This window comes from Cebidichthys violaceus, unplaced genomic scaffold (genome assembly GCF_023349555.1).
Source record: "Cebidichthys violaceus isolate CVI_PGR_0920_01 unplaced genomic scaffold, fCebVio1.0.p SCAF_9, whole genome shotgun sequence".
Classification (NCBI taxonomy): domain Eukaryota; kingdom Metazoa; phylum Chordata; class Actinopteri; order Perciformes; family Stichaeidae; genus Cebidichthys; species Cebidichthys violaceus.
Genome location: NW_027176975.1, coordinates 16,030,805 through 16,056,657, shown reverse-complemented (window position 1 = coordinate 16,056,657; position 25,853 = coordinate 16,030,805). Strand labels below are relative to the sequence as shown.

General features: G+C 41.2%; 3 protein-coding genes across 3 annotated transcripts; all 3 read left to right on the top strand.

Annotated features, from left to right (window-relative positions):
* Positions 1–259: 259 nt before the first annotated feature.
* cunh9orf85 (chromosome unknown C9orf85 homolog) lies at positions 260–3,265 on the top strand. The gene is made up of 4 exons (XM_068703506.1): positions 260–447; positions 656–762; positions 1,311–1,424; positions 2,726–3,265. The coding sequence occupies exons 1-4, from the start codon at positions 346–348 to the stop codon at positions 2,976–2,978; spliced, it is 576 nt and encodes a 191-aa protein (XP_068559607.1). The 5' UTR covers positions 260–345; the 3' UTR covers positions 2,979–3,265.
* Positions 3,266–5,193: 1,928 nt separating this feature from the next.
* gda (guanine deaminase) lies at positions 5,194–17,929 on the top strand. The gene is made up of 14 exons (XM_068703951.1): positions 5,194–5,569; positions 6,282–6,370; positions 6,489–6,660; positions 6,905–6,992; positions 13,297–13,402; positions 14,130–14,157; positions 14,285–14,392; positions 14,691–14,798; positions 14,903–15,000; positions 15,175–15,242; positions 15,710–15,856; positions 16,115–16,233; positions 16,339–16,366; positions 16,472–17,929. The coding sequence occupies exons 1-14, from the start codon at positions 5,441–5,443 to the stop codon at positions 16,546–16,548; spliced, it is 1,365 nt and encodes a 454-aa protein (XP_068560052.1). The 5' UTR covers positions 5,194–5,440; the 3' UTR covers positions 16,549–17,929.
* Positions 17,930–18,910: 981 nt separating this feature from the next.
* si:ch211-214j8.12 (uncharacterized protein LOC100000539 homolog) lies at positions 18,911–25,546 on the top strand. Its single transcript, XM_068704150.1, has 5 exons — positions 18,911–19,002; positions 19,786–20,055; positions 20,357–20,523; positions 21,857–23,061; positions 23,482–25,546. Exons 2-5 carry the CDS (start codon positions 19,806–19,808, stop codon positions 23,873–23,875), a joined length of 2,016 nt encoding a protein of 671 aa, XP_068560251.1. The 5' UTR covers positions 18,911–19,002; positions 19,786–19,805; the 3' UTR covers positions 23,876–25,546.
* Positions 25,547–25,853: the final 307 nt, after the last annotated feature.

Genomic DNA, 25,853 nt, shown 5'->3' with positions numbered 1-25,853 from the left:
CGCAAAGTGGTGACCTCATGTTTTGATTGACGTTTACCAGAACCAACCGGAGATTACTATTGCAATGCACAGACCAATCAGCACCCGATGGGAGGGATTTCCTAACGTTCGATCAGGTAACCTATAACTATTTTATTTTATTATATTATCTGAACCAGTGGTGTGATTTTTTTTCATTTTTTTAATATTTTTTTTTAGAAAAGTAGAACCTTCGTGTTTCGACATCAATGACGTTTTGTGACGTGCTCGTACTTCTTCCGGGTCAGTGCTCTCTTTCTCCTGCATGGTTCCGGATTTTTTTTTTTTTTTCCCACATAACATGTGTAACTAAAATCGGAAAATAACATGAGTTCTCAGAAAGGGAATGTGTCTCGGTCGCGAGGCCAGAAACATCAAAACAGCTTTGCCTTCAAAAACGACTTGTACGGAGCGACTGTTCAAGTGAAGGTGCGTCAACATTGAAGTCGTGTATGTGTGTAGCTAGCCAGCATAGATAGTAACAGTGCGCTCATGTGTAGAGGCTTTAGTTAACTGTTGTCTGTCCTGATGCTATTGTAGCATTATTTAGAAAACGTGTATGAAAGTAGCCATGTTGTAACATTATTATTATTCTAACATTCCCAACGTGTCTCTGCGTGTGTGATCACAATTGCAGAAGGCAAAATCAAAGAGCCACGATGGGCTCTGTCTACATTGTAAAGGTGTGCTTGAGTGGAAAGTGAGGTACAACAAATACAAGACTCTGACACAGGCTAAAAAATGGTGAGTACACTTTAATTTTATAACAAGTATCTGCACAGCTACAACTGCTCGTGACTGCACACATCTGATCTCATCTGTTACAGTAAACAAGCCAGTAATTGTTGCTGAAGACATTGGGAAGAAAATGACAAAGAAAGAGAAACAGCATGGATTATACCTAACAGTCAGTGAATCAGTGCTTTCATTTATCAACTAAACACTTGATCATTATATTGTCACAACAGCTAAGGTTTGCTTCTCTTCCCCCATTATGACACAATTTTTTTTTATCACACAGAAGTATAAATAAGATTGTTTGTATGGATTTGAATGCCACATACATGCCTGTAGCAAACCAGGTGGCAAGTTAAATGCATATTGTAACAAAATATTGTACTAGCATGGAAAACCACAGTCAGACTTGCACAATCTTTGCAGGTGTGTCACACTGTTGTATATGTGCAGTAAAGTGTTGTGTTTGTACTTGTTATTCATGTTATAAAAACAGTTGTAGTTGGTTCAAATGTGAACATTGATGACATGTGTGCATGCATGTATTCTTCTTTCAGTGTCAAGTGTTCGCAAAAGACGGTGAAGGATGCGTATCACATCGTTTGTAAGCCCTGTTCCCTTCAGCTAGACATCTGCTGCAAGTGTGGGAAGAAAGAGGAAATCGTTATTCCGTGAGTGGTCCTGTGTGTGTGTGTGTGTGTGTGTGTGTGTGTGTGTGTGTGTGTGTGTGTGTGTGTGTGTGTGTGTGTGTAGATTCATGCATACAGACGATTGGTGACTGTGAAGTCATTTTGTGTTCTGACCTTAACAACTTCTCTGCTTACTATTTTATAAAAATCTATCTCTTTTTTTTTTTTTACTGTAGCCAATGTTGTTTTTTTCTGCCCACATCGCCATTAGCCAGTCCTCACACTGTATATGAAGACTTTAAGAAATGTGGTACATTTGGTGTTTATCTGGAGGTTTTAAGAAGTTAATCTTAGTATTTTTAATCGTAGTCTAGCTCACTCAGTAAATTCTACTGCAAGTCTGCCATCTTGTGGACAACGGGATACATCACAACCGACTCTTAGAAAATACTTGACATGTCATTGAAAGCATTTTAGCGTCAGTCTTTACATCTCCATTTAATGCCCTTGTCACAAATTCCATATTTTGGCATCAATTTGTTCTATTGTATCATTTTATCTTTGGTTACATTATGACATTCAAAACAACGACATTTTTTTTTTCTTTCCTCTTGTAGGAATTACAAGTTAAAGTGGTAATCCTTAAAAGTCCCATATTCTAAAAAGTTACATTTCAATGTCTTTTTTTTATCACAAAGTGGCTCTAAGTGCTGTATAATTACTGTGAAGGTATCAAAGCACTCAATCCATAGCGAAATACACACAGCCAGTGTTCAGAAACTGTGCATGTTAAACGTTAGGATTTCAGTACGGGAGTTATGTCACAACTACACAATATAGAGGCCGTTTTCATCCTAAATTTGTCTTAGTTCATTTCTAGTTAGAAATCAGCTGATGGGACGTAAACATGGACCCAAGTGAAATTTGCTAAATTGAGGGTGAAGACGGGTATATTCAGAGAGACGGTATGAGAAAAATAAAGAGCTTTTTGAACAGTAAAGCATGTCAACATGTTCTAGTATAAACCCAAAATACAAGTGTGAACATGGAAATGAGCGTAATATGTCTCCTGTTAAGTTTTTGATTTCTATGTGTGTGAAAACAATGGCATAGTGAAGCAGTCTGGAGTCTTTTGGTTGACACATCAACTTCAGGTTTACAGAACCGTTTGCCCACAGACACCCATTTCATAATACTGCAAATATATAAATATTGCAATTCTTTCATCATAGGGCCAATCACCATTTTGTTACCTCATTCGGCTATAGACTTGACAGGAAATTATTTAAATTAAATTAATTAAGTTCAAGATTGACTGATTTTGTTTTTATCTCACTGTGTAGAGTAAACTCACAAGAAGACAAGAAAGAGGAAGAAGAGGATGATAAACAGAAAAAGAAAGGAAGGGGGAAGAAGGACTTGGATGATTTGGACAGTGATGATGATGATGATGATGATGATGATGATGACAACTTAAGTGACCTAAGAGATGACGATGATAAGGAAGAGGATTTCGATAGTGACTCAGAACCAAAGAAACGACCGAACAGGTCTGATGTGCTCCCAGATGTATCCAGAGTCAGCTTTAAAGAGTGAGAGGGTTCTTGTTATACCATGTTGTTTTTTTCCTTCTTTTTTTTACAATTATACAAAACAAGATTTCTAATCAAAGTACAATATGATGTTTAAGACTGGACTATATTCTAATTGAACTACTGCAAATCCACAAATGTGGTTTGATGGAGCACCTGGAGTACGAGCTAATGTAACACTGGGGAGGTTGAGTAGACAGAGTAGCTGTATTATATACTGTACGTTCATGTACAATGCCACCTGGATGTATACATTTTACTGTACTGTAATAAAAACCTGTTCACTGTCTACATTCATTTTACATTCATGTATCTAAGCTACCAATTCTCCTGACATGAATTAGACTAATAGAGGCCTTGAAGTATCAGCAGTACTGAAAGCAGAAGTAGAGGTTTTGCCTGAACATCAGGAAATGACTCTGAAATATTGACCCTGTCACACACAGTAAAAGTTTATATTTACACTCAGTCACATGTTTATTAGGTCCAGCTGGCTGAAACGATTCACTTCACAACTAAGGCTTTTCAACATTCCACAAAAACTGTTGCACTTTACAACTTTAGACTCAATTTTCTAATTTCATTAAAAAAAAAACATATCTAACTTGTAACTTACATGTTGGTTCACTACTGTACAGCTGAGAGACTTCTGTAGGGTGCTAAGTGCAGTGCAGTGATACACTTATGGCATAAAGTTGTCATGCTCAAGTTCTAACTTTTCTTAATTATATTCAGCTCCCCTCTACACTTCCTGTAACTGAATAACCCGTATAGTTACATGTTACTCTAAAGTTAGTGTGTGGTCATTCATCATGTGAGGGGTTATAAATTCAAAATAATGTGGCAGTACTTCCTCATTGGTACTTGAGACATCATCCAACTGAGAGGTTTGGGATACTAAAAGCTACTCTTTGTGTATTAAAAAAATAGTTTTGTTGGCTTTAAAAAAAGAAACGATTAGAATGGTGAAGGAGAAGTTGTGGTTGTGAAGGTATATCTACTATATTACTTTTTAATCACCCCATTGTACTGTAAACTGGCCTATAACTATGCATACGTTCTTCCCCAATGTTACCTTAAGATGTTTCTGCTTCATTATTACCCACTTAAAAAATAAAACCCTGACATTAACAAAATATTCTCACTGGTTGTACCAATATATCAGATATTATCTATATATGATAACCTATGCCAAACATTGGTAGGAGCACTGAGAAAGAGGAACAAGTAACCACCCAAGAACATGTGCCGACTGACATGCACACAATTATGGCAGAGTTTGCATTATTTCAGTTATTTCAGTTTTGTATAACGTGCAATTAACTGTCCGTGTAACCTCGTGCATATTTCGACATAAACCTGCTGATGTTTCGTGAATGACAGATTGTACAGAATGTCCTCCTTCCTCTATCTTTTTATCGTTCATTAACTGCACGCATTATTTGAGATTTAAAAAAAATCTTTGAATCTTTGAATAGTGTCAAAATCATGTTACTAGTTGGAGGAAATCAAGAGATGTGGTTTTGAGGTAATTTGATGAAATATATTGTTAATATCATGATTTATATGGAGGGTGATCCATTAGTTGAACAAAAAATAACAAATAGATCTACTTTGTTTCAGTATGTGGAGTAAGAGAAGGAATTTTGAGGGAAGACATCCTTCAATGGCTTCATGCTAAAGCTACATTTTTGAGCATCCGTGGTTATGTGTGTGTTAACGTAAACTTTTCATTTGCACTTAAAGTAAGAGTAACATCAACATTTGAAAATAAAATAAATCTTGTGTTTATATTCCAAGTTTGTACAGATTGTATGTTAGGCTTCCCCTTTACAAGATTTTACATTTAGTTAATAACAAAGTTGTAGTCCTTTATAATTTAATTACCCTATACATGTGTTTACTTGAGCATGCTGCTTAAGTACATTTTATATTGTATTATTGGAATTATATTTTAACAGAAATTATACATTGTTCTTAAGGGGTTGGGGGTCTACCCTGCATACATTGGCGCAGGAGAATTGCGCAGTTACTGCATCTGGCAAACTAGGTCTCTGGGTGTTGTACTACAGGAGCATCACCTGATCACCTTATGCTGTTTGGTCATTGTGATGAATTATCAACCCCGGCAAAGTTCAAACGCTTGCGGTAAACGCGATGTACCTGATGTATGACCCGCAGTGTGTGATATCGGCTGTATAACAAACGTTGCCGGAAACGTCTTTGGCTGATCCCTCCGTCTCTGTGACTCTGTGACTAGTGTAACGTAATAGTTTAACGTGGCGATTAGACAAACTCCGACTTTAGACCGTATATAAGACCCGAAGCACATAGACGCACACCCTTTGTTCTCATTGGTTGCGGGATGTCTTTGCAGTCAGGTTGAGTGGTGCTTGCTGGTGCGTCGTGGTGCTCTGTGCTGCTGCAGGTATCTCACTGCTCGACTCCGACTGAGCTATTGAAAGGATGGCAAACTCTAATAGACCCACCACCAAAATTGCTAACGTCTACAGGGGGACATTTATCCACTCGACCCAGCAAACAGCGCTGCAGATCCTAGAAGATGAGCTCCTGGGAGTGGATACAGACGGAAAGGTTTGTCAGACTCTAAAATATATATAACAGCATTTGACCTCATTTAGAAGTATTAAAAAAAACTTTACTATTTTGATAAATATCTATAGCTCCGAGCCTATACCTAAACCTTGCGCAAAGAGGCAACATGTGGCACAGTTTGGTGTAAAAGACGTCTCTCTTTTTCCGTTTTATGACAAACTGATAAGGCGCAAATCTGTTACATATTAACTAATAATAATAATAATTGTCTTTTACAGTGAGCTGTTGCTCAGCAACTTTAACAATTTGGCTCACATGCTCTCAACACAAAAACCTGAATAACAGTCTGAAGTACCCTCTTCAAACACAACAGGTGGGATTAAAATTCATAGGACAACCTTAAATCATCCGCATGAACTCTGTTGTTATAGACACGGAAACACAATATGTGTACATTGTGGAAATCAAACGCTGGTTATTAAGGAACAATAGATGCAAGAACTGCGATTCAGCAGCATCAAAGGCATGTACACAAAAAAGGGTGCTATTTACAAAATATCAGAGCACATGTAATGGAAATCATCTAAATGGTAAATATTTGCTCCTATACTTGCTGTGCTGGCCCTTCGAAGCATTTCCTGCAGACAAAAAAAAAAAGCAGGAATGATGTTTTCAGCTCAACTTACTTTATTTCACATACAAACTATTTTTGGTTAACATCAACTTTTCACTGATTTCATTCTGCCCTCAGATCGCTTTCATTGGGAGAGGTGCGGAGCTAGACAGACTGTCTCAGGAATTTGGATTCAGTCCGACTGAAGTCACTCAACTGGCACAACAGTAAGTAGAATATATAAATACATTACTAAATCCATCAAAATTGTCCATGATATTAAATCAGTTCATACAAAAACAATACTGTATGTTTTGACCATTTCCATGACTTGCTGCACTTCAGTGAGTTCTTCATGCCAGGACTGGTGGACACCCACATCCATGCATCCCAGTACAGCTACGCAGGCACAGCACTGGACATGCCCTTACTCCAGTGGCTCAATACCTACACCTTTCCTGTGGAGTCACACTTCAAGGACTTGCAGTTTGCCCACAGGGTCTACTCTAAAGTAGTGGTGAGTTTTCTGGCATTGTGAAAGAGGTGGCTATTGAAATGAGTACAGTTGCTGTGCATCAGTCACAGGAGCCAAGATTGAGCTTTGTGGCACTAAGCAAATATGACAGGTATTTGCGAGTTGAAAATTCTTTGAGGTTCCTCTACTGTCACGCAGCCAACAGTTTGAGAAGGGTTTGTATAGAAAACAGACAGAATGTTTAAATGCTGTCTTAATCCTGTAATATGATCCCTGTGCCTTACAGAAAAGGACCATGAGAAACGGAACAACCACTGCATGTTACTTTGCTACCATACATACAGATGCCTCTCTCCTGTTGGGCCAGATTGCAAGTAAGATGTCCTACACGCAAATACACACACACAGTTGCATGTTAAGAGTGTAGGCCAGAATACTGTAAATAATATAAAGAATAAATATCAAGACCTTAGTTTAGAGTAATTATGTCATAGCAGGTGACCTGTGGGTTGTTGGGAGGTTGCCAGTTCATTTGGCGCTGCCTTAAAGACAAATAATGGAGGGTTTGCTGAAAAGATGAAAAAACAAATTAGGAAAATAGTTGTAATGTAAGTCTGTTAACACAGCCAGGTTATATTCACAGTGACGGGATGGATAAAGAGAGAGATGGTTATAAGCACATATTGTATACAAGCTGTAGTCACTTTTATAAGCAGAGTAGCAGCTCACAATGTGATAATGAAGCCACATGCTTTGTGTGACTGTGGTGAAGAACACATCAGCTTAAGCCCAGTAATTCTAACTCTAAATTCTATCTTATAACTTTTATTATAGTTAAACAGACAGCACAGCAAACAGCAATCAGTTGATATGTTCTCCTAAACTCCTTAAAGTCAGAATGGCCCTCTTTCTCAACTGGGTTAGAAACATTTATTTTGTTCACCTTTACGCCTTGTCCTTATCATCATGGTGTCATGTTGTGCAATAGTGAACACACAGACACACACACACACTCACACAAGTGTGTAATGATTCTACCGTACTGAATTGATTGGGTTTGGCAGCCACGGTCATTCTGTGTTATCAGGATCCTTGAACCCTCACCTTTGTCCTGTTCAGAGCAGCTGTTCCCTTTTATGGGAAACGTGTTTTTATTCAGTGTAAGCATATACGTGTTTGAGAATTTCCAACACATATTTGAAATTTATTCAGAATTTCTCCTTTTGCTTGTTGAATTTCTTAGTTTATTGATTTTCGCAAGTGTTATGTAAATAATAAAAAATATATATGCTTACAACATCCAATGTACTATATTTTCCCAAAGGTAGAATCTCGTAAGGTCCAAAGTTTAACGTCCCAGGGAAATGGGATATATATATATATATATACATGCACTTTTTCTGCATGATTTGACTGGAAATGTTTGGTCACAGTAGCACAAAGCTACCTCACAGTCCCTCAGTGACCTGATGATTATGTACAGTATCTGTCACACTAAACTTGTTGGAGCAAAACCTTTTTACTATTCTTAACACCATGTTCCGCTAGGCAGATGAGTGGTGAAATTATGAAGATTGTTGATCAGGTGCAAGTTTAACAATTGGACAAATAATGCTAATTCAATATGGAATAATACTGTTGTTTTTACCCCCTTAAGAGAAATCTGTATGAAATACTCAATTACCCCTGGTATATCAATGGGAACTGTAAATCATTGCTCAGAAACTTTGTTAATATTTTATCATGTTATCATGGTCATGATGTGAAGCGCATGGGCATATGTATAAATATAATGCCCACACATATGGTGTGAGCCAGAGGCAGTGCTTAACACTGGATATCTTCTGTCTCGCGCATGCGCAGGTCGAGTCTTTATATCAACAACAGTCACCTGTGACCTTGGATGACCCCCGTCGTCTATAAGTTCTGGTGTCATCCTGAGATCAGTCCTTTTTCATCTTCTCGCTACGCAGGCTAGCTACCATGGTAGCATAAGCTTAAACAAAGATGTGTCTACGATCAAGACATATTGGAGCTTGTCGCTGTAGCCTTGTGACCACCGCTCGGAGCTGCGGATCTCTCGCTCTCCAAAGGCTGCGACAAGCTGTCCCTCTTGGGAGGGAACGGTGTGTTTCGCCGTTCGGACCATCGAACCCCAGACTGGTGGACGCTCCTATCATCAGTCATTTACCAGTCTGATAAGGGCCACATAGATCGTGAAGACAGCAATCGGTGAGATCGGTGAAGATTGTTTTCTATAACCATTGTTCGTTTTTCACGGTTGGCTGAGCGCTTTCGCTCTAGCTAATCGAGTGGTGGCATGCTAACGAGAGCGTAGAGTTACGCTGTCGGCCTGCCCTTCACAGTGAGCAGAGTGCCCTCGCTCAGGCTAACTTGGTCAGATGCTAGTTCAATCAGGAGAGACAAGTGAATGATTAGTAGTTAACATTTATTATGACAAATGAAGCGTTAATGAGTTGCACAGAAATTCTTTGGCGCTTGAACTCGACGAGGAGATTTGTGATTGAGTTGTGATTGCCCTGAGCGGCAACAATATAAATCCCCCCGTGGAGTCCAGACGCTGGTGGTGATGGTGGCTGATGAGGTTGATAGGATGATGAGTTGATGAGGCTGATGAATCTGCGAAGATTGGGCGGAGATGGGGAGGTGGAGGGTTGCGCAACAGCAGCATGAACTACTGAAGGTAGAGAGACGGTCATATTTAAAGACAGACAGCAGCAAGATGATAGGCTAATGATGTCCTTGTGTCGTTGTGCTATTGGCTAGAGACCAGCTGATCTTAGACAGCTGATATCATGATTGACAGCCCCAAACAATAACAACAAGGAAATAATGTGTGCATGCATAAGGACTGACGGCAGATGTATGGTAAATAAGCTATGGGCTTAGGCATGCATGAGTATAGTCTTCCTGTCTGAACTTCCGCTAGAGCTTCATTTAGACTAGATCGACTTGACACTGTGTCCATTGGTTTTGTAACATTTCGGCTATCACAGTTAGCAGAGTGTCCTCGCTCAGGGTAACTTGTGGGACACCAATGTCTGCAGCGACTGTCCAAGTGAAGAGTGTCCGAAGAGATCACTCCCCTCTGACTGCCCCATGCCTGTTATCTCAACATTCTGCAAAGCGCTCCCGCTCAGACTGACTTAAAAGCCCGCATCAACTAGTGGGACAAGGGTTCCTCCAGAATCGCGGCCATGTTTAACTCTCCCGGCTGTAGGACCTGTATGGCTTCTCTTCAGCCTAAAGACAGCCATGACCTCTGCCCCTCTTGCCTTGGCCTCAAGCGTCTGAAGGTCTGCTATGCTGGCCGAAGTGGAACACCTGATGCGTGAGGTCAACCTCTCCTTGTCAGGGCAGCTGAATTCAGCCCAACCTACCCTGATCATTTGCATGGCGCTGGCACGCCTGCAGTGGTATACACAGCAGCCAGAACCTCCGTCTGCGTGTGCCTTCGTGTTCCCGCCCCACCACCTTTTCTGTTCCTCCCTCCGAAGAATATCTGAGGGAGTTGCATGCATGCTGGAGAGGCACCAGGGCTCTCTCCCGCCTTACATCAGATGGCCGAACCCTGACGGCCATGCAGGAGGTGGCAAAATTTAGCCTCGCCCTTATGCCAGCCATTTAGTCGACTATTGTGTCCCTCATAGCTTCCCCTGAGGAGACTCTGAGACCCAATGCCAGGTGCCCTCGACCCCAACGTCAGGTCACAGACGACCTGCTATTCAGGGCTTAAGACACAGCAGCGCTGTGGACTATATCGGCAACTCCCTCTCCCACCTCATGCTTGCCCTCTCAGCTTCTCTGCAGAAGGCTACTTGCGACGCTTCCGCCACCAGCCTCAGTGATGCTTCACTGCAGGCGTTTGCGCTCATGTCGAGGGAACTTGGATGTTTGATGTCCACCACGGTCGGAGACATGTAGGAGAACCCTCCCTACTGTCCCAGTGGAACCTGGGAAGCTGTTGGGTTCACTTGCCCTAGAGCCTAGGGGTCCCACTTCAGCCCCCCCAAGGCCGTTTTTCAGCCCCCAGCTCACCCCAGTAAATCTAGAGCTAGCGCTCAAACACGTTCTGCCATATTTGAAGGGAAAGTGTTTTGGAAAAACTTCTAATGATGAATCGGGAGAAGAGTTTTGTTCACAAATTAAAAGAAAATAATGAAGTCTTCAAATGATTCAAAGTTGTCCTGTTCTATTTATTTCACTTGCAAGGGAAAGATGCATCACAGCCACCTCAGTCAGTGTCTGTGATGAAAAGTTCAACATCGTACAAGATACCAAACCATTTTATGCACACATGAGTTCACGCCATGGGATAAACATAGACAGGGAGTAGATGTTTTCGTACCCTGGCTATCGTTCTTATCTAAACACATGCCAGGTGCGTTAACTGGGAGTCAGTGATGGTTTTACGGTCTGTCTCAAACTTGCCATACAGACAAAGAAGACACTGTCTTCACTTTCTCTTTCAGAAGTGGGAGTGTTTGATCAGCCATGAGAAACAAGACACTGTGTTCAATAAAAGTGATTAACTACTTCTGCAGGACTGCTGTGTTTTGTCAGTGTTTGTGTTCCTCACTTTCCCTTTCAGTTGTACATCTTTTAAAACATTTCATGATACTAAAATATATTTTTCCCATTACAAAAGCATGTGCTTGTCCGGTCGGACAACACCTCTGCTGTTTTCACATAGACCATCGAGGGGGCACCAGATCTGCAGAAGTTACTACGGGTATCACCGTGCCCTTCTGCCCCTCGCCTAACCAGCCTTCCGGCAATGTACCCACCAGGAGAACGGAACCAGGTTGTGGTTTTCCTGTCCCGTCACAAGCCTCCACCAGGAGAGTGGCGGCTGCATCCAGACGTGATGTCGACCCACTGCTCCCACTGGTTCTCCCTGACGGAGAGGATCAGTCCTCTGCGTCAAGATGCCCTGGCTCACATGTGGCCAGAGGATCTTCTTTATGCCTTTCCACCATTCCCTCTGATCTTGCCAACGCTTCTCAGAGTTCTTCCCCGACAGGAGGGACCTCCTGTCGCAACTAGGTCAGACTTGGCATCCCAATCCCTGCCGCCCTAAACTATGGGTCTGGCCGCGGGAGGGCCCGACCGGATGCTGAGTGGCTGCATAGAACCAGTCAGACTGACTATTCTGAATGCCAGGGCGCTATCTACCCGTCTGCAGTATGAAAACGGGTGGAAGCTGTTTTCTCACTGGTGTGCAATTCAGAACAAGGTCCCAGTACAGTGCCCCGTACCTGCTGTTTCTACAGTCCCTCCTAGATAAGGGCCGGTCTCCCTCTACCTTTGGAGTATACGTGGCCGCTATTCCGGGGCAGCATACTAAAGTCAATAATGACACAGTAGAGAGCCACAGACTGGTGTCCCTCTTCCTAAAAAGGGGCTCTGTGATTGCGCCCCGAAGGCCCCTGCAGGGGACCTACCCTTGGTACTGGACACCCTATACTTGCCTCCTTTTGAACCCCTGGCACAGGCAGAGCCGAGATGGCTATCGGCCAAAACGTTTTTCTCCTTGCCATCACTTCAGCTAAACGTGTGGGCGGGCGAATCATGTCTGAGGTGGAACTCAGATGGCTTGGGTGTCACTTTGTGGCCTAATGCAGCGTTTCTCCTAAAGGTGCTGACACGCTCGCATATCAACCAGCATATCCAGCTTGCGCAGTTTGACCCCCCCATCAGGAGAGGAGAGGTCAAGGCTGCTGTGCCCAGTGCGGCCCCCTTAGAGCTTATGTTGAAGCCACCGCCTGCATACAGTGGTCAGAGCAGCTCTTCGTCAGTTATGGTTGGCCTAAGAAGGGCTGTGCTCTTTCAAACAGCGCCTGGCCCACTGGATAGTGGAGGCCATTGCCTATGCATACAAGGCGAGCAACCACGCTCTACCATACGGAGTGAAGGGCCACTCTACCAGGAGTGTCTCCACGTCATGGGCAGCCCTGAGAGGTGTGCCTCTGGAGGATATATGTGCTGTGGCCTCATGGGCATCACTGAGCACATTCACCAAACACTACAGAGTTAACATTGCCACCCCTCACCCACTGGGGAGGGTTCTTTGGCCAATTTCCTCTGCCGGAGCTATACGAGGTAGTTACCGTGATTCCTCGTGACTCTGTTGATATAAGTCATCCAGTGTTAAGCACTGCCTCTGGCGGTCAGTAAGGATGAAATAGAACAAAAGTTACGAATGAATCCTGGATGACCGCCAGAGTTCTTGGTCACTTGATTCTGTGAAGTTGCGAGAAGATTCCGTAGGACTGATCTCAGGATGACACCGGAACCTGTAGACGATGGGGGTCATCCGAGGTCACAGGTGACTTTGTTAATATAAGTATGTGCAAGACACGTGGGTGACCGTGGCTAAGTGGAGAGCAGGGCCGCCTTTCAATCAGAGGGTCGGTGGTTCGATCCCCAGCTCCTGCTCTACTAGTCTCATGAGCAAGACACTTAACCCCCAAAAAATTGCTCCCAGCAGCTCCCGTGTAGATAGATACTGAATTGTAAGTCGCTTTGTATAAAAGCGTCTTCTAAGTGACCGTAATGTAATGTAACAGAAGATATCCAGTGTTAAGCACTGCCTCTGGCGGTCATCAGGGATTCATAGAACTGTAGTTACATTCGGAACTTTTGTTTTACTTGCAGATGACTTTGGACAGCGGGCCTTTGTGGGCAAGGTGTGTATGGACAGGAACAATTCTGTGAAACATTACAAAGAGACCAATCAGGAATCTCAAGAGGAAACCTGCCGGTGGGTATTAACAGTTTAATACATTAGGAAGACCTCTAGGCATGAGTGCGCCCTAGCTTTACAGTGTACAGTTGATTAAGTAAAAAATTGTGCCAAACAGGATGTAGCTTACAGTTTGTTTGTTATTTCAAAATACTATGTAATATTGATAATGGCTCATTCAACAGTGTAGTGCTGGGGATTTTTACTTGGGTGAGAACATGCATTTTTCAGTCAGGAAAAATTCCCCGGGGTAACAACTTTAGTCACACTAAATTTGTTCAATGTTTGTCGGACAAGAGGCAGTTTTCAGTTTTAGCATTTAAAGCTACTACAGTATATCTGATAGAGTATGTAATAGATGGCAACAGAAATGCCACAGATAGCTGAGATGTACACGGATGTACATTGCCATGATGTATGTAACAGATTAGGGTTAGACATGTCTCTCTGAGTGAGGACGATGACTTCTTTGACATTCTCTTTTAAATTCCCTTTAACTATTTGATATTTCTTATAGATATTACCTATGAAATATTTATTTCAAATACTACTACAGTTTCTGTCTTTATATTTTACATGTGGGAAACTATGTTTGCAGCACTTAATGTTTCAATTGATAAAAGACATTTTTCAACAAAGCATAGCCTATTTTTGATAGGTTGATAAATGCAAATGCAACATTCAAAAGTTTTGGGCAAATGTGGCTGCGCCAAATGAGTTACAGTTATTGTTTTGTTCCCTCAAGGTTCATTGCAGAGCTCTTGAACAAAAAGGTAAGATTCTATAATATAATGAACAGAATAGGATCTAAGAAAAAAATTAAGGTAGGCCTGCATTTAAAAAAAAAAAAAGCTTTTTAAATCATCTGTCATTCTGTCTCCTCTGGTGTTTTGTGGGTAGTACCCTCTGGTGAGACCAGTGGTGACTCCCCGCTTCGCCCCATCCTGCACAGGAGCCTTGCTAGGACAGCTGGGAGCAATCGCTAAGAATAACAACCTGCACATTCAGGTGAGCTCACTGTGGCAACCAAACCAGGCTACGTTCGCAGGGGACTGTTGGCATAGAGACCCTTTAGTGTTGGACCTGTGGAGTTTTTGTCAAATGATATAAATACACACACACACACGCAATTTTTTAAAGGCAAAATGCTGACAGGGAAGAATGAAAAAACTAATGTTCAGAATAACGTTTGGCGTTAGTTATCCTGTGATTGTGCCGCCACACCTCAGGCTCTATCTGAATGCTGCAGCTTAGAGAAAAGATAACACAGTGGTTTAATGTCTGACATATGTGTGTTTATTTCCAGAGTCATATCAGTGAAAACGTAGAGGAAATTAAGCTTGTGCAGGAGCTGTTTCCTGAATCAGAGTCGTACACAGACGTCTATCTCAAACATAACCTGCTCACTGACAAGGTGAGAACACAGTCACATCTCTGCTGGCACACACACAGGCACACCTCTTGTAGAAAAATACAAATGCTGATGAAAATGCTGATGATGACGATGATGATTCATAGACAGTGATGGCTCATGGCTGCCACCTCAGTGACGAAGAGTTGGTTCTGTTCAGAGAGACAGGAGCCTCTTTGTCTCACTGTCCCAATTCCAACATTTCGTAAGTCACTGACCAAATGCCATGAAAACTCATGAATATTTGCATGACACAGATTTTACAATAAAACAGCACTTTAGCAATATTGTATAACATATTGCCTGAATGTAAGGATATGCAACAGATGAAACTTTACTATCTAGCTCTCTCTATCTATATATCTATATATCTTCTCAGGTTGTGCAGTGGAATTTTGAATGTCCGCAACGTCCTGAAACACAAAGTGAAGTTGGGGCTGGGAACAGGTGGGAGCAGAGCAACTGTGTTTGCATTTTCATCTCTAAGTAAAGCCAGGCCACATTTGACACAGTCCGTTACACTCTCAAGAAGCAGTAAAATGATGTTTGATGATTTAACTTTGTTTCGGAAACTCCTTGCCCATACATTCAAGCATGCATAGGAACTGGAGGAAGGTAGTGAGATAAGTGCCAAGACATTGTTACATATCTGGTTTTATGGCATTGTAGCGTTTTTAATGAGTGCAGTTGGCAGAGAGATGTGGCATTCATGTGAGCTGACCACCAGCAGATCACAGATTTTGCTGGTTTAAATGTCCAACTGAAAGTAAAAAAAAACATCTGATGTAGTGGGTGTTTTAATTTCAAGTCTCAAAGCAGAACATGTGATGCTTTTTCATATCCACAATGCAGGTTTGTGAATGTGTGCATGCTTGTATTAATTTGACTCATCCGGTCTGTGTTTGTGGCGTCAGACGTGGCGGGGGGCTACTCGGCCTCTATGCTGGACGCTGTGAGAAGAACTCTGGACACATCCAAAGTCTTGACAATCCAGAACCCAGAACATGACACGCTCACCTTTGAGGAGGTGTTCAGACTGGCCACACTGGGAGGCAGCCAAGGTAAAACAGTCAGAGACTGAGGTGGCATTGTGTCGAAGTTACGGTTAAAACATGAAGTGCTTTGTCTCTTTGTTTGTCATATTCTCCACCAACAGTCATACTGAAGTGCCTTAGCCTCCTCTAAGTCACTCTGCAGTAGAAATGTCTGATTCAACACACATATCTATGGAACTGAGATATTTTTGATGATAACTGATTGCAATTTTACAGCAGGGTAGAGAATACAAGAGTTTCTTTTATGATGCGTTTTGTCCGTAGCCTTGTCCCTGGATGACCAGACAGGGAACTTTGAAGTGGGCAAAGACTTTGACGCCCTGAGGGTGAATGTAGACGCTCCTGGTGGACCTATCGACCTGATCCAGTGTGAGGAACCAAAGGTTGGTAGTGGGGGCTTCTTTTATTCACACATATTTACACACAAATTAATAAAGCAGACAATTGTAATCTAGTGTAAAACTAATTTATTATCACTTCAATTTCAGATTATTTTGGAAAAGTTCTTGAATTTGGGTGAGTGTCAATTTCAGTTAAATTTGTCCAAACTTTTCAGACTCTAATGTGCCACTGACTTACTGATTTACTTTATGTTTGTCTCCGCTGCTTCCTGTTTGACAGGTGATGACCGTAACATAGCAGAGGTGTTTGTGGCCGGGAGGAAGGTGGTACCATTCACAGAGCCAACAACAGAATAAACGCTTTGGTCGCTTAAAGCCTAAATCCCCCTGGAAAGTCAGCTTGAAGAGTGCGTTAACTAACTAAATACAAGTTAATCTGAGAAATATACAAGATATGCAGCTTTAGAAGGATCAGTGGGAAACGCCCTACTGCACAGTTCTCCTTTAATGCTAAGGCAAATAAGTAGGAAATTAATTATCACCATTACCAGTCCACTCAGATACAGAGGACAGAAGCGGAAACATGGTATTAATGAGGTTCAGTGAGGGTCATCACTCTGTTTCTTTAAGTCTTTAAGGATAATTACTGGGCTTTAAAACCGGAAATAAGGGACTTATTAACATTGCACTTGCTGTTTGTCATTTTTGTGCACTAAAACATATTCATGCACCAGCCCATTGCTTATTAAGATCTTTAAGTCACTCTTTATGTTCGCGTTGTTTTAGAGTTTTTGTTATATTTACCTAAACTCCTTACTTAAACTAACTAATATACAGTACAAGTACTAGTGATTATAGTGTGCTAACTACAACATATTTTCCATTGCATGTTGATATCACATTGTGTTGCCTTAAGAAATTTAAACTAGACAATAGTCTGTAAAGTTAAAGGGATAGTTCACCCACAATATCAAAAGTACATATTTTCCTCTTACATGTAGTGCTATTTGTCAATCTAGATTGTTTTGGTGTGAGCTGCCTAGTTTTGGAGGTATCGCTCACAGAGATGTCTGCCTTCTCTCCAATGTAATGGAACTACATGGCCCTCGTCTTGTGGTGCTCAAAGCAAAGTCTGGGGATTATCTTCAGTTATTTGCTTTGAGCACCACAAGCTGAGTGCCATGTAGTGGCATTATAATGGGGATAAGGCAGACATCTCAACGGCTTGTATCTCCAAAACTAGGCAACTCACACCAAAACAATCTAGATTGAGAAATACCACTGCAGGTAAGAGGAAAAATGTGTGTTTTTGTAGCACTCTCTTAGTTTCAGTATTACTCATTCAGTTCATAAACTTAAACAAACATTTTAAATGATTTTACCTCAAAATCCACATCTAGATTTGACTCATTGCAAAGTGATTTTTCACACCTGGTGCCTTGTTATCAGAAGCTGGTTTTCTCATCATATAATTAGAGTAGATGAGATCAATTAAAAGTTTGACTACTGATTGTTTACGTATGTATTTGTATTACCATTACAAACTATCTGAATGTTGGGAAATGAAGGGAAATTAGTGCACAGCTAGCTTAATATGTGTTTTGTCTTGAGAATGCATTTAAAACATATTTACAATTGTTATCACAACATATCACTCAACACCAAAATGTATATGTTAAAGGAACTCTTTGATATGTCACACCATGGAAGATTGAAATAAAGAATACCACCAAGTCTGTTTTGATATTTGTGTGCAGTTATTGATAAGGATCATAACCCAGGATGTAGGTAAAAAATGTGGATTAACACATTTCCCACTGACCCTTCCAGCCCGCTAACAGAACAGCATGTAGCTTCTTTAATAGATGATCTTCGTCATCTGGGCCAGACAGCTGAGAGGGCTAGATAGCAGAAGAGACACATAAAGATGGCTAATGTCACGTCCCACTGACATCAAGGTCTCTGCTCCACTTCAAGTAGACATTACAATATGTGCACTGTTGAGAAGTCCTGCTACCAGTCACAGCCACTAGAGGGGGACCCTGTACTTACATCAGAAATACAATCAGATGTCCAATCAGTGTTATAATTTAAGTAATTATTGGTAAAAACAAGACATTTTATGTTGAGATGATTTTGTGTGTACGTGGACACAGAAGTCTCAATAGTGAATCACGTCCAGTCATCATTTCTTCATTATTTGCACCTGGTAACCAAGTCTGATGTTTTTTGTTTTAATTAAAAAAGCTATCGACTTGATAACCGCAGAGCTAAAATATCGATGTGTCATTTCATTCAAGCACCATTTTTGTATACCTTCTTCTATCTATGACATGTTATGACGTGGTAACGGTACTTAACGGTGCTTAATTAAACAACCGTTTAAGCGTCTATGTGAAACGGTTTGGGAACTGCACATCGTCCTTGAACGCAGTTTATTTTCAATCCAGCCCGCTATTTGAGTGTATTTTTACCCGAAGTAATATCTTTCAGGAAGACATTACCCAACTGACTGTGCACAGCCGCTTCAGTAACTAAATTGTCAAGACGTGGTAGACTCACAGTCAAAACCACGATTATGTTTAAGAATACGCGTTAGGCTGTCCCTGGCCTTGATCGGCAGCAGCCCTTACCGCCTGAGAGTAAATCTGCCTTGGAGACTAAACTCAGGCCTAAAGATCACACCTTAATATCAGGAAGTGTGGCTGAGAATCGTGTAGAGCAAAGGTTGCCAAACGTCTTGTGCTTTACATTCCTTATTTATTTATTGGATTAGATTTAATAAGGAACAACACCTAAGTGATTTGTCAGGTAAGTCTTAATGCGATAGAAATTCTTATTCTTTATTGGATATTACACTGTACACACTGACTAATATAACTCATAGTCCTACTGTAAATATATATAACTAGTTAACTAACTAACTTATACCTCCATCTCGTTTGGTCCGTCTCTATAATTAATGAATAATAGTAATAGTAATCTTAAATGGGTGCTTAGACCATGACCAGAAACCAATATTTCAATTTCCTCCTGTTTTAACTTGACTTATCTCCGTATTTACACGCAACGTCATAATATTTTAGGTGGGTGTTTAAAAGTATTGAATTCATTGAAATACATTTTAAGAGCAGCAGATACAGTACACAAGTACTCTTTGTAATATGTGGGTTCACCAATAAATGACTGTAATGTCAAACGTTAGACTGCTTATTAGTGCTGTGTTGTTATTTTAAAAGAAAATATGTGTTGTTGTGTCATATGTTGTTATCTGGTCTAAATACAGTGATTTACTGACAGTGTAACTGAATGAAAACTACGCATTTACTATTGTTTGGCCAGTGACTTAAATTCTTGTTTATACGGTCCACAGTCAACAAAGTTTGGCCTCCCCTGTCCTACACAATATGTACACAGCACATTGTTTGTGATCATTTACGTTTACTTTTTGTGCATTACGCTATCTTTAAAAGCCTTAAGAAATAACAATAATTTACTAATTGTAGAAAATTGTAGAAGTAAATCTAAAAAAGTAAACATAATTTTTGGTATCAGAAATATATTTGTCTCTTCTTTCTATCACCCATCACACAGAGTCCACTTCCTGTCTGGCAATGCCTCTGTTTCGGGCTCCGGGTGAACGTGGTGGGGCAAAGGCTCGGCCCGGGCGGAGGAGGACGAGGAATACGGAGTGGATGGGGAGCCGCGGGAAGACAGATGAAACTGGCCTTGTCCTTTCGTTGACACGTCTTTGTCTACTGAGCCTGGCAGACAACATGAAGGAAGTGTGGGCGAAGGACTATGCGGATAACTACCTGGATCATTATTCATTCAGATACATCATGGGGCCCTTCAACGTACTGCGTGAGTGTGTCAGGGCTTATTTAACAGACAACAATGCTCCTGTCTTACAAGTAACGTGTCCTTTAACCACGTGGACTTTAGCAATATACAATTCACTGTATCAGCAAAAGGGATTTATATATGAATATTAAAGTCTGGGAATAACTGGAATTATATATTTTCTCTTGTGCTGAGTCAGAGGTTGAATAAGAGGCTGCAGTAGTTTGGCATGTGATTTCACATGAGTGCCAGATAAAGTGATTTACACTGATCACTTCTAATCCACGTCTGTCTCTCTTTCTATCGTTTACTCTCCATGTAGCGGGTGAGCTGGTCGAGGAGCTGACGTGGCTCCTGTGCACCAGAAAGCAGATGACCCGTGCAGCCCTCCACCTCATGCTGGTCCCCCAACTCCGTGGCCTGTCCCTGGAAAGTTGTCCTGGTCTGGTCACCTCCGCCCTCTGTGCCCACATTGCTGCACGCTGCCAGGTCAGATAGAATCATTTATTCTGCATAAAAGATGGATCATGTATTTTAAGAGAGAAATACGTCTGACTCTGTATGTTGTTCACTCACTGGTTTGAATCTTGTCAGTGTTTCTCACAGTTTGGCAGATTATTTCACCTGAGGAAATGCTAAATATGAGAACAATAAACCTGTTCTGCACGACGCCCCCCGCTCTCGGGCTCAGACGAGTAGTATATATAAATGCACTCCTCCAGAGCGAATATAATGCATGTATACATGTTATATACCAGATTTTAAAAAAAGTCTGGGCAATACTATCATCTAAGCCATTTTTACAAACTCCAAACACAATTCTACACAACTAATATAATCAACTAGAAGATTTACCACAATATCACGTATTTTTTGCCATGACTCGTCGAGCTTCGTGCTCCTCTCCGAGATACAAACACAAAGCTAAAGGCTAACCGGACAACCGAGATAGCAAAAAGCAAGAGAATTCAACACAGATTCCAGAGATTCAGAATGTCTCTCCGTGAAACCATTACAAAGCTGTGAGCAAACAAGCACCAGAAGCACAAACCGTTTTATCGATCAAAATCATAAAAGCTCCTTACTTAGCTTAGCTTAGCTGGAACAGCTGGTTCCAAAATGACAATTGTGCTTGACCTCGCCTGACCTCTCTTTACTAAAACTTCTCTACTTTGTTCTACTTCATTTTATCAAAGTCAAAGTCATGCAGAGAGACTGTTAACATGTTGTGCTATGATTTGGGAGAGTTTTTAGGCTGTCAGCTGCATCATTTCAAAGAAATAATAATAATTATAACATATAACAATAAAAAATAACAATAAAAGTGTTTTTTTTTCAGGCGAACCTGAAACTTTTCAATTTGTGCTGTGTGCCGTCTTCATTTACTCTTAACCAGTAACATATACACTGATATTTACACATCTGAACAAATCTCACAAGTGTTACCTTTATTATAACACCAAAACTATTAAAATAAACCTTGTAGTTAGAGAAATACACTCTTTTTAGTATGGATATGCAATTTTCAAGCAGAGGCCTAAAAATAGGGCTAGAGTCCAAGAGCTTGAACATATTTTTGATATTGAATGAATCCACACTTTATGTGCATTTAGTTCATTGTTTGTGGATGTAGCCAATATTTTCCCAGGCTTAAAATAATAATTAAACTGTGTTTTTTGCCTGGATGTGTCACCTGAACTCACTGTAAACAGGAGTGGTAGACACAATTAGCACAGTAAAAGTTGTTCTGTTCTTTTAATATCTTTTTTTCTTTTTGCCTTTAATTCCTTAATGTCTTTATATTTCCTCTTTTTTGTCTCAGGGTCTGTGGAGCCTGGAGCTGTCTGGAGGCCAGCAGCTACCCTCAAAAGTCCTGTCTGAAACCCTCTGCTGTCTTCCAGCCCTGCGCTCGCTTTCCTTGGCTGGTACACCTTGTGACAGATGTGTAATCAAGACGATTGCCCATCGCTGTCGTTTGCTGCGCCATCTGGACATATCCCGCTGTCATTTACTTTCCCCTGCTGCTCTTCTTCCTCTTGGAGGTGGGGGATCCTTCCTGTCCTCTGACTGTCCTTCTAGGTCACCTCGTTGCACCTCCCAGTCTTCTATTTCCTCTTCTTGCTCTTCACCCCTGTCTCCTCTCCCCCTCAGCAGTCTGCTGGCTTTGGATATTGGGTTTGGGGAACAAGAGGGAGACCCTGTGGTGGCAGCAGCTTACCTCCTTCTCTCCCTGCCCAGCCTGGAGAGAGTGGCCATGGAGGGACTTGCGCAGGCCTGCTGTCTCATCCAGCACAGACGGTTCGACCAGACAGAGGAGTTCACTGACAGAGAAGGAGTTCCCAGGCTTTGGGAGGTGTGGAGGGAGTCGAGGCACAGGCAAGGCCCGGACAGTTGGAGGAAAAAGAGAGAAGGAGCAGCAGCAGGTGAAGAAGAAGAAGAGGAGGAGGAGGAAGGGATATTGTGGGGTGGGTATGGTAGTGAGAGTGAGGAAGACGCAAACAGAGATGAAGGGCCAAATTGCTCTCTGAACCAAACAGAGGACAAAAAGCGAGGAAGAGATTCGTCAGGTGACGAACGCCTGATCCTGCTCCTGAAGGACGTCAAGGGTTTGTCATGTGACTCTTTGGACAGTTTAAGTCGTGCATGTCCAAACATTAACTCCATATCTGTGAACGTTGATGATTTTGAAAATACTAGCGGAAGAAGCCAGGGGTCTCTGTTAGCCGCAGGCCTCCAGATGTGGTCAAGCCAGCTGCGGAGCCTCTCGGTACACCACCCCGGCCCTCTGGTGGATCTCCTTCCTGCCTTGCAAGTTGCAGGCTCCTCTTTGGTCTCTCTCACCTTGGAGGGAGTGAAAACCAGCCCTCACACCCCTCTACTGGAGGTCATCGAGGCTTGTCCCAGACTCAGAGACCTGCTCATCTCTGCCGAACCTCCCACCACCCCACAGGGAGCAGCAGATGAGGAGGATCAGGGGGACGGACAGGATCTTCCACAGCTGCCCAACCTCTGCTCTCTCACACTCAAGTAAGGCTACTATTGATACTCTATGTAGTACACTAGGAACTATCGACCCTTGTTTGTGAGTTGGTGGATTTACGGTTTGCTCCTGATACAGACTACACATGTAATCATGTCTTTGACGCAGCTATGCTGTGCCTTGCAAGGGAAATAATGGTGTTTCTAATAAACCTAACACATATCTTATCTATGATATGTATCCAAGTAAAATAAAGATGGAAACGGTGTAGATCCATGCTTCTAACTCACTGAACAAGGCTGTTTTTGTGTCATTTACCTGCTAATACATCTTTATTTCCTAGCAGGTTCAATTTAATTTAATTTAAATCCTAATTTGATAAAGGTCTTTAGGTAAACCATGACCTATAACTACTACTACTTCCTGTTATAGTAATCCATCTTCTTTCTTTGTCTCTATGTCTAAAGTTTCTCCTATGAGCACAGCCAAATGAAGCCTGTCATGTCCTGGATGTCCCTGAAGAGAGTGCTCAAGTGTCTCCTGACTGGTTCTCCTTTACTGGAGAAGCTGTCACTGCTCTCCCTGCCCTGCCCTCTGGACTGCGTTTTAGAGGATGTACTGCACGTATTGGACTTGGACCAGTATCTCTTTGCAGAGTCCACAAACTCACCTCTCATGCCACTTGGACGGGTACAACGTATTGACCTGCCACGCACCGATGTGAAGATGCTAACAGTGAGAAGTTTAATGCAACGGAGCCAGAGACTCAAGTATGTGGATGTGAGTTACTGCTGGCGGATCAGTCATCTTGAGTGGTTGAACTGTGAGACGTCCAGTAAAGTCCAAGTTGTCTGGTCTTAGTGAAGAGATGAGCAGCTTCCAATACAGGAGCACCACTATTGAAGGTGGATGAATAATACTTTATATTAGTATCTATGTATGTAAGTATGACTAAAACTCTATAACTTTTGTTATTTTTGTAACTAAAGTCCTCTAATACGCGAAACATTGATTTTACAGACAATATGTTCTTAATACTTGAATACTTGGGCCTTGACTAAACTGTAGTTTCTCTGTTGTGTTTCCACAACTATCGTGTTTTTCTAAGGTAATGGGTGAATTGAACAGGAAACATGTATCTTATGCGTGAGGTGGTATGTACAGTATATGTATAGTAGCCTTTCGGTACACTCTAAAAACTCTGAACAATGGTGATTTAAATAAATGATGGCAACAAAGTGACACAATTTTAAGTACTACAACTGTGAGTAAAAATGATTGAATACATTAATTAAATCTAAACAAAAAAAATATGTATACAGTTAAAATGTGTTGTATTTACTGAATATTTAGGTGAAATTGATTCATATTTATTTATCTGGGTAAATCACAAGATATTTCAAGAAATAGATTTTATTTATTTATTTTATTCAATTTCTTTCAATGTTTATTTGATATGGGTACCCAGATTACTACCTATTTGAATGGTATTTTAGTAATTTGCACGAAAGAAGAGCTGTTACTGTTCCTCTGTTCAGAGGTGACTAGTAGAAAGGAGCATGAAAGAGAAGAAATTCACAACATAGCTCAGGTAAACTATCTGATAGACAAGCATCCAAATTGAAATGTGCTTTATTGGCATGGTTACCATAGTCCAATATTGCCAAAGCATAGTGCACAAGGTTAACAAAGTAAGTATGGTAAGTCAGAATGCAAGAGCAAAAATAAAACAAATGGTTTTCATATTACTACACATACTACACAGCTGCAATACCATTAACAGGTGAGCACATTATGAACCCTCAGTTTGATTAATTGATAAAGAGTTAGGCTCAAAACATAATAGGAACGAAATATTGTCTCAGTTCAACTGGAGAATATCTCGAGAAAGAATTGGTCCAATCTTAGTCCTTATTGCTCCAATTTGAACCAGGAAGACGGTGTAACAGTGTCACCGGTGAGGACTGGATATTTGTTGAAACACAAAGAAAGCATTTAACAATTGTCCATTGCAGTGTATTTGACTTGCTGTGCATGTCATTTTGCTGCCTTCCTGTTATGTACTGTATATGAACACTGTTGTAAAATGTAACTCCTTGTGTCAACAAACTTTGACCAGCTTTGCATGTTGCTCACACTGGCACAGATCTGGATAACCGCTAACTGTACTGAATGTATGGTCGACCTTGGGATTTTGTTATGACACCTCAATAAACGCAAGAGGCACCAGCTAAATGGAAATATACTCTGTTTATCAACCTTTATATTTGCTGAATTTGTTGCTCCCCCTTAAAATAGAAATGCATTATCTCTGAGAACAAAAGAACCTGATTTCCATGTATTTTTTATCCAATTTCCCAGCTCACATATGGGCAATTTGGATTCAACAATGAATCTAACCTGCATACAGGACACACACACACACACACACACACACAGGCACAGGGAGAACATGCAGTCTCCACGCAATGAGCTCCTTGCCTTCCTTTCATTTGTTTTCCTTATTAAAGTTTATTAAAAGTACTAAAATGATTACTTCTATTTTCATTTTTTCATTTTCAGTGCATACTTCCCATTTGTTCAGTGGTTGTGTGCTCATTTTCAGAGCTAGTTTGAAAATGTTCTGTGTGTGTGCACATTTTCAGTGTTTCGCACTGAAAACTGTTCAAATGTTCTTCAATTTGTTTGTCAGTAAGTGCCCTCCCTCATCCTTCATTTGTTTTTCTTCTTCTTGCCTGTGGTGTTAACATCCAAAATAAGTTCTAACTCTATCCCCGGCTAATACACAAACAGAATGTCTCATGAGTCTTGTTTACATTATGGCTTTGCATCATCTACT

What these genes read in the sequence shown, in the direction of transcription:
- si:ch211-214j8.12 (XM_068704150.1), top strand. Translation starts at nt 19,806, where the DNA reads ATGCCTCTGTTTCGGGCTCCGGGTGAACGTGGTGGGGCAAAGGCTCGG. An exon ending in ACATTGCTGCACGCTGCCAG is followed by an intron (nt 20,524 to 21,856) that starts GTCAGATAGAAT and finishes TTTTTGTCTCAG; the next exon opens with GGTCTGTGGAGCCTGGAGCT. An exon ending in CTCTGCTCTCTCACACTCAA is followed by an intron (nt 23,062 to 23,481) that starts GTAAGGCTACTA and finishes CTATGTCTAAAG; the next exon opens with TTTCTCCTATGAGCACAGCC.
- gda (XM_068703951.1), top strand. Translation starts at nt 5,441, where the DNA reads ATGGCAAACTCTAATAGACCCACCACCAAAATTGCTAACGTCTACAGG. An exon ending in ATAACCTGCTCACTGACAAG is followed by an intron (nt 14,799 to 14,902) that starts GTGAGAACACAG and finishes GATGATTCATAG; the next exon opens with ACAGTGATGGCTCATGGCTG. An exon ending in TGTCCCAATTCCAACATTTC is followed by an intron (nt 15,001 to 15,174) that starts GTAAGTCACTGA and finishes ATATCTTCTCAG; the next exon opens with GTTGTGCAGTGGAATTTTGA.
- cunh9orf85 (XM_068703506.1), top strand. Translation starts at nt 346, where the DNA reads ATGAGTTCTCAGAAAGGGAATGTGTCTCGGTCGCGAGGCCAGAAACAT. An exon ending in CTGACACAGGCTAAAAAATG is followed by an intron (nt 763 to 1,310) that starts GTGAGTACACTT and finishes TTCTTCTTTCAG; the next exon opens with TGTCAAGTGTTCGCAAAAGA. An exon ending in AAAGAGGAAATCGTTATTCC is followed by an intron (nt 1,425 to 2,725) that starts GTGAGTGGTCCT and finishes CTCACTGTGTAG; the next exon opens with AGTAAACTCACAAGAAGACA.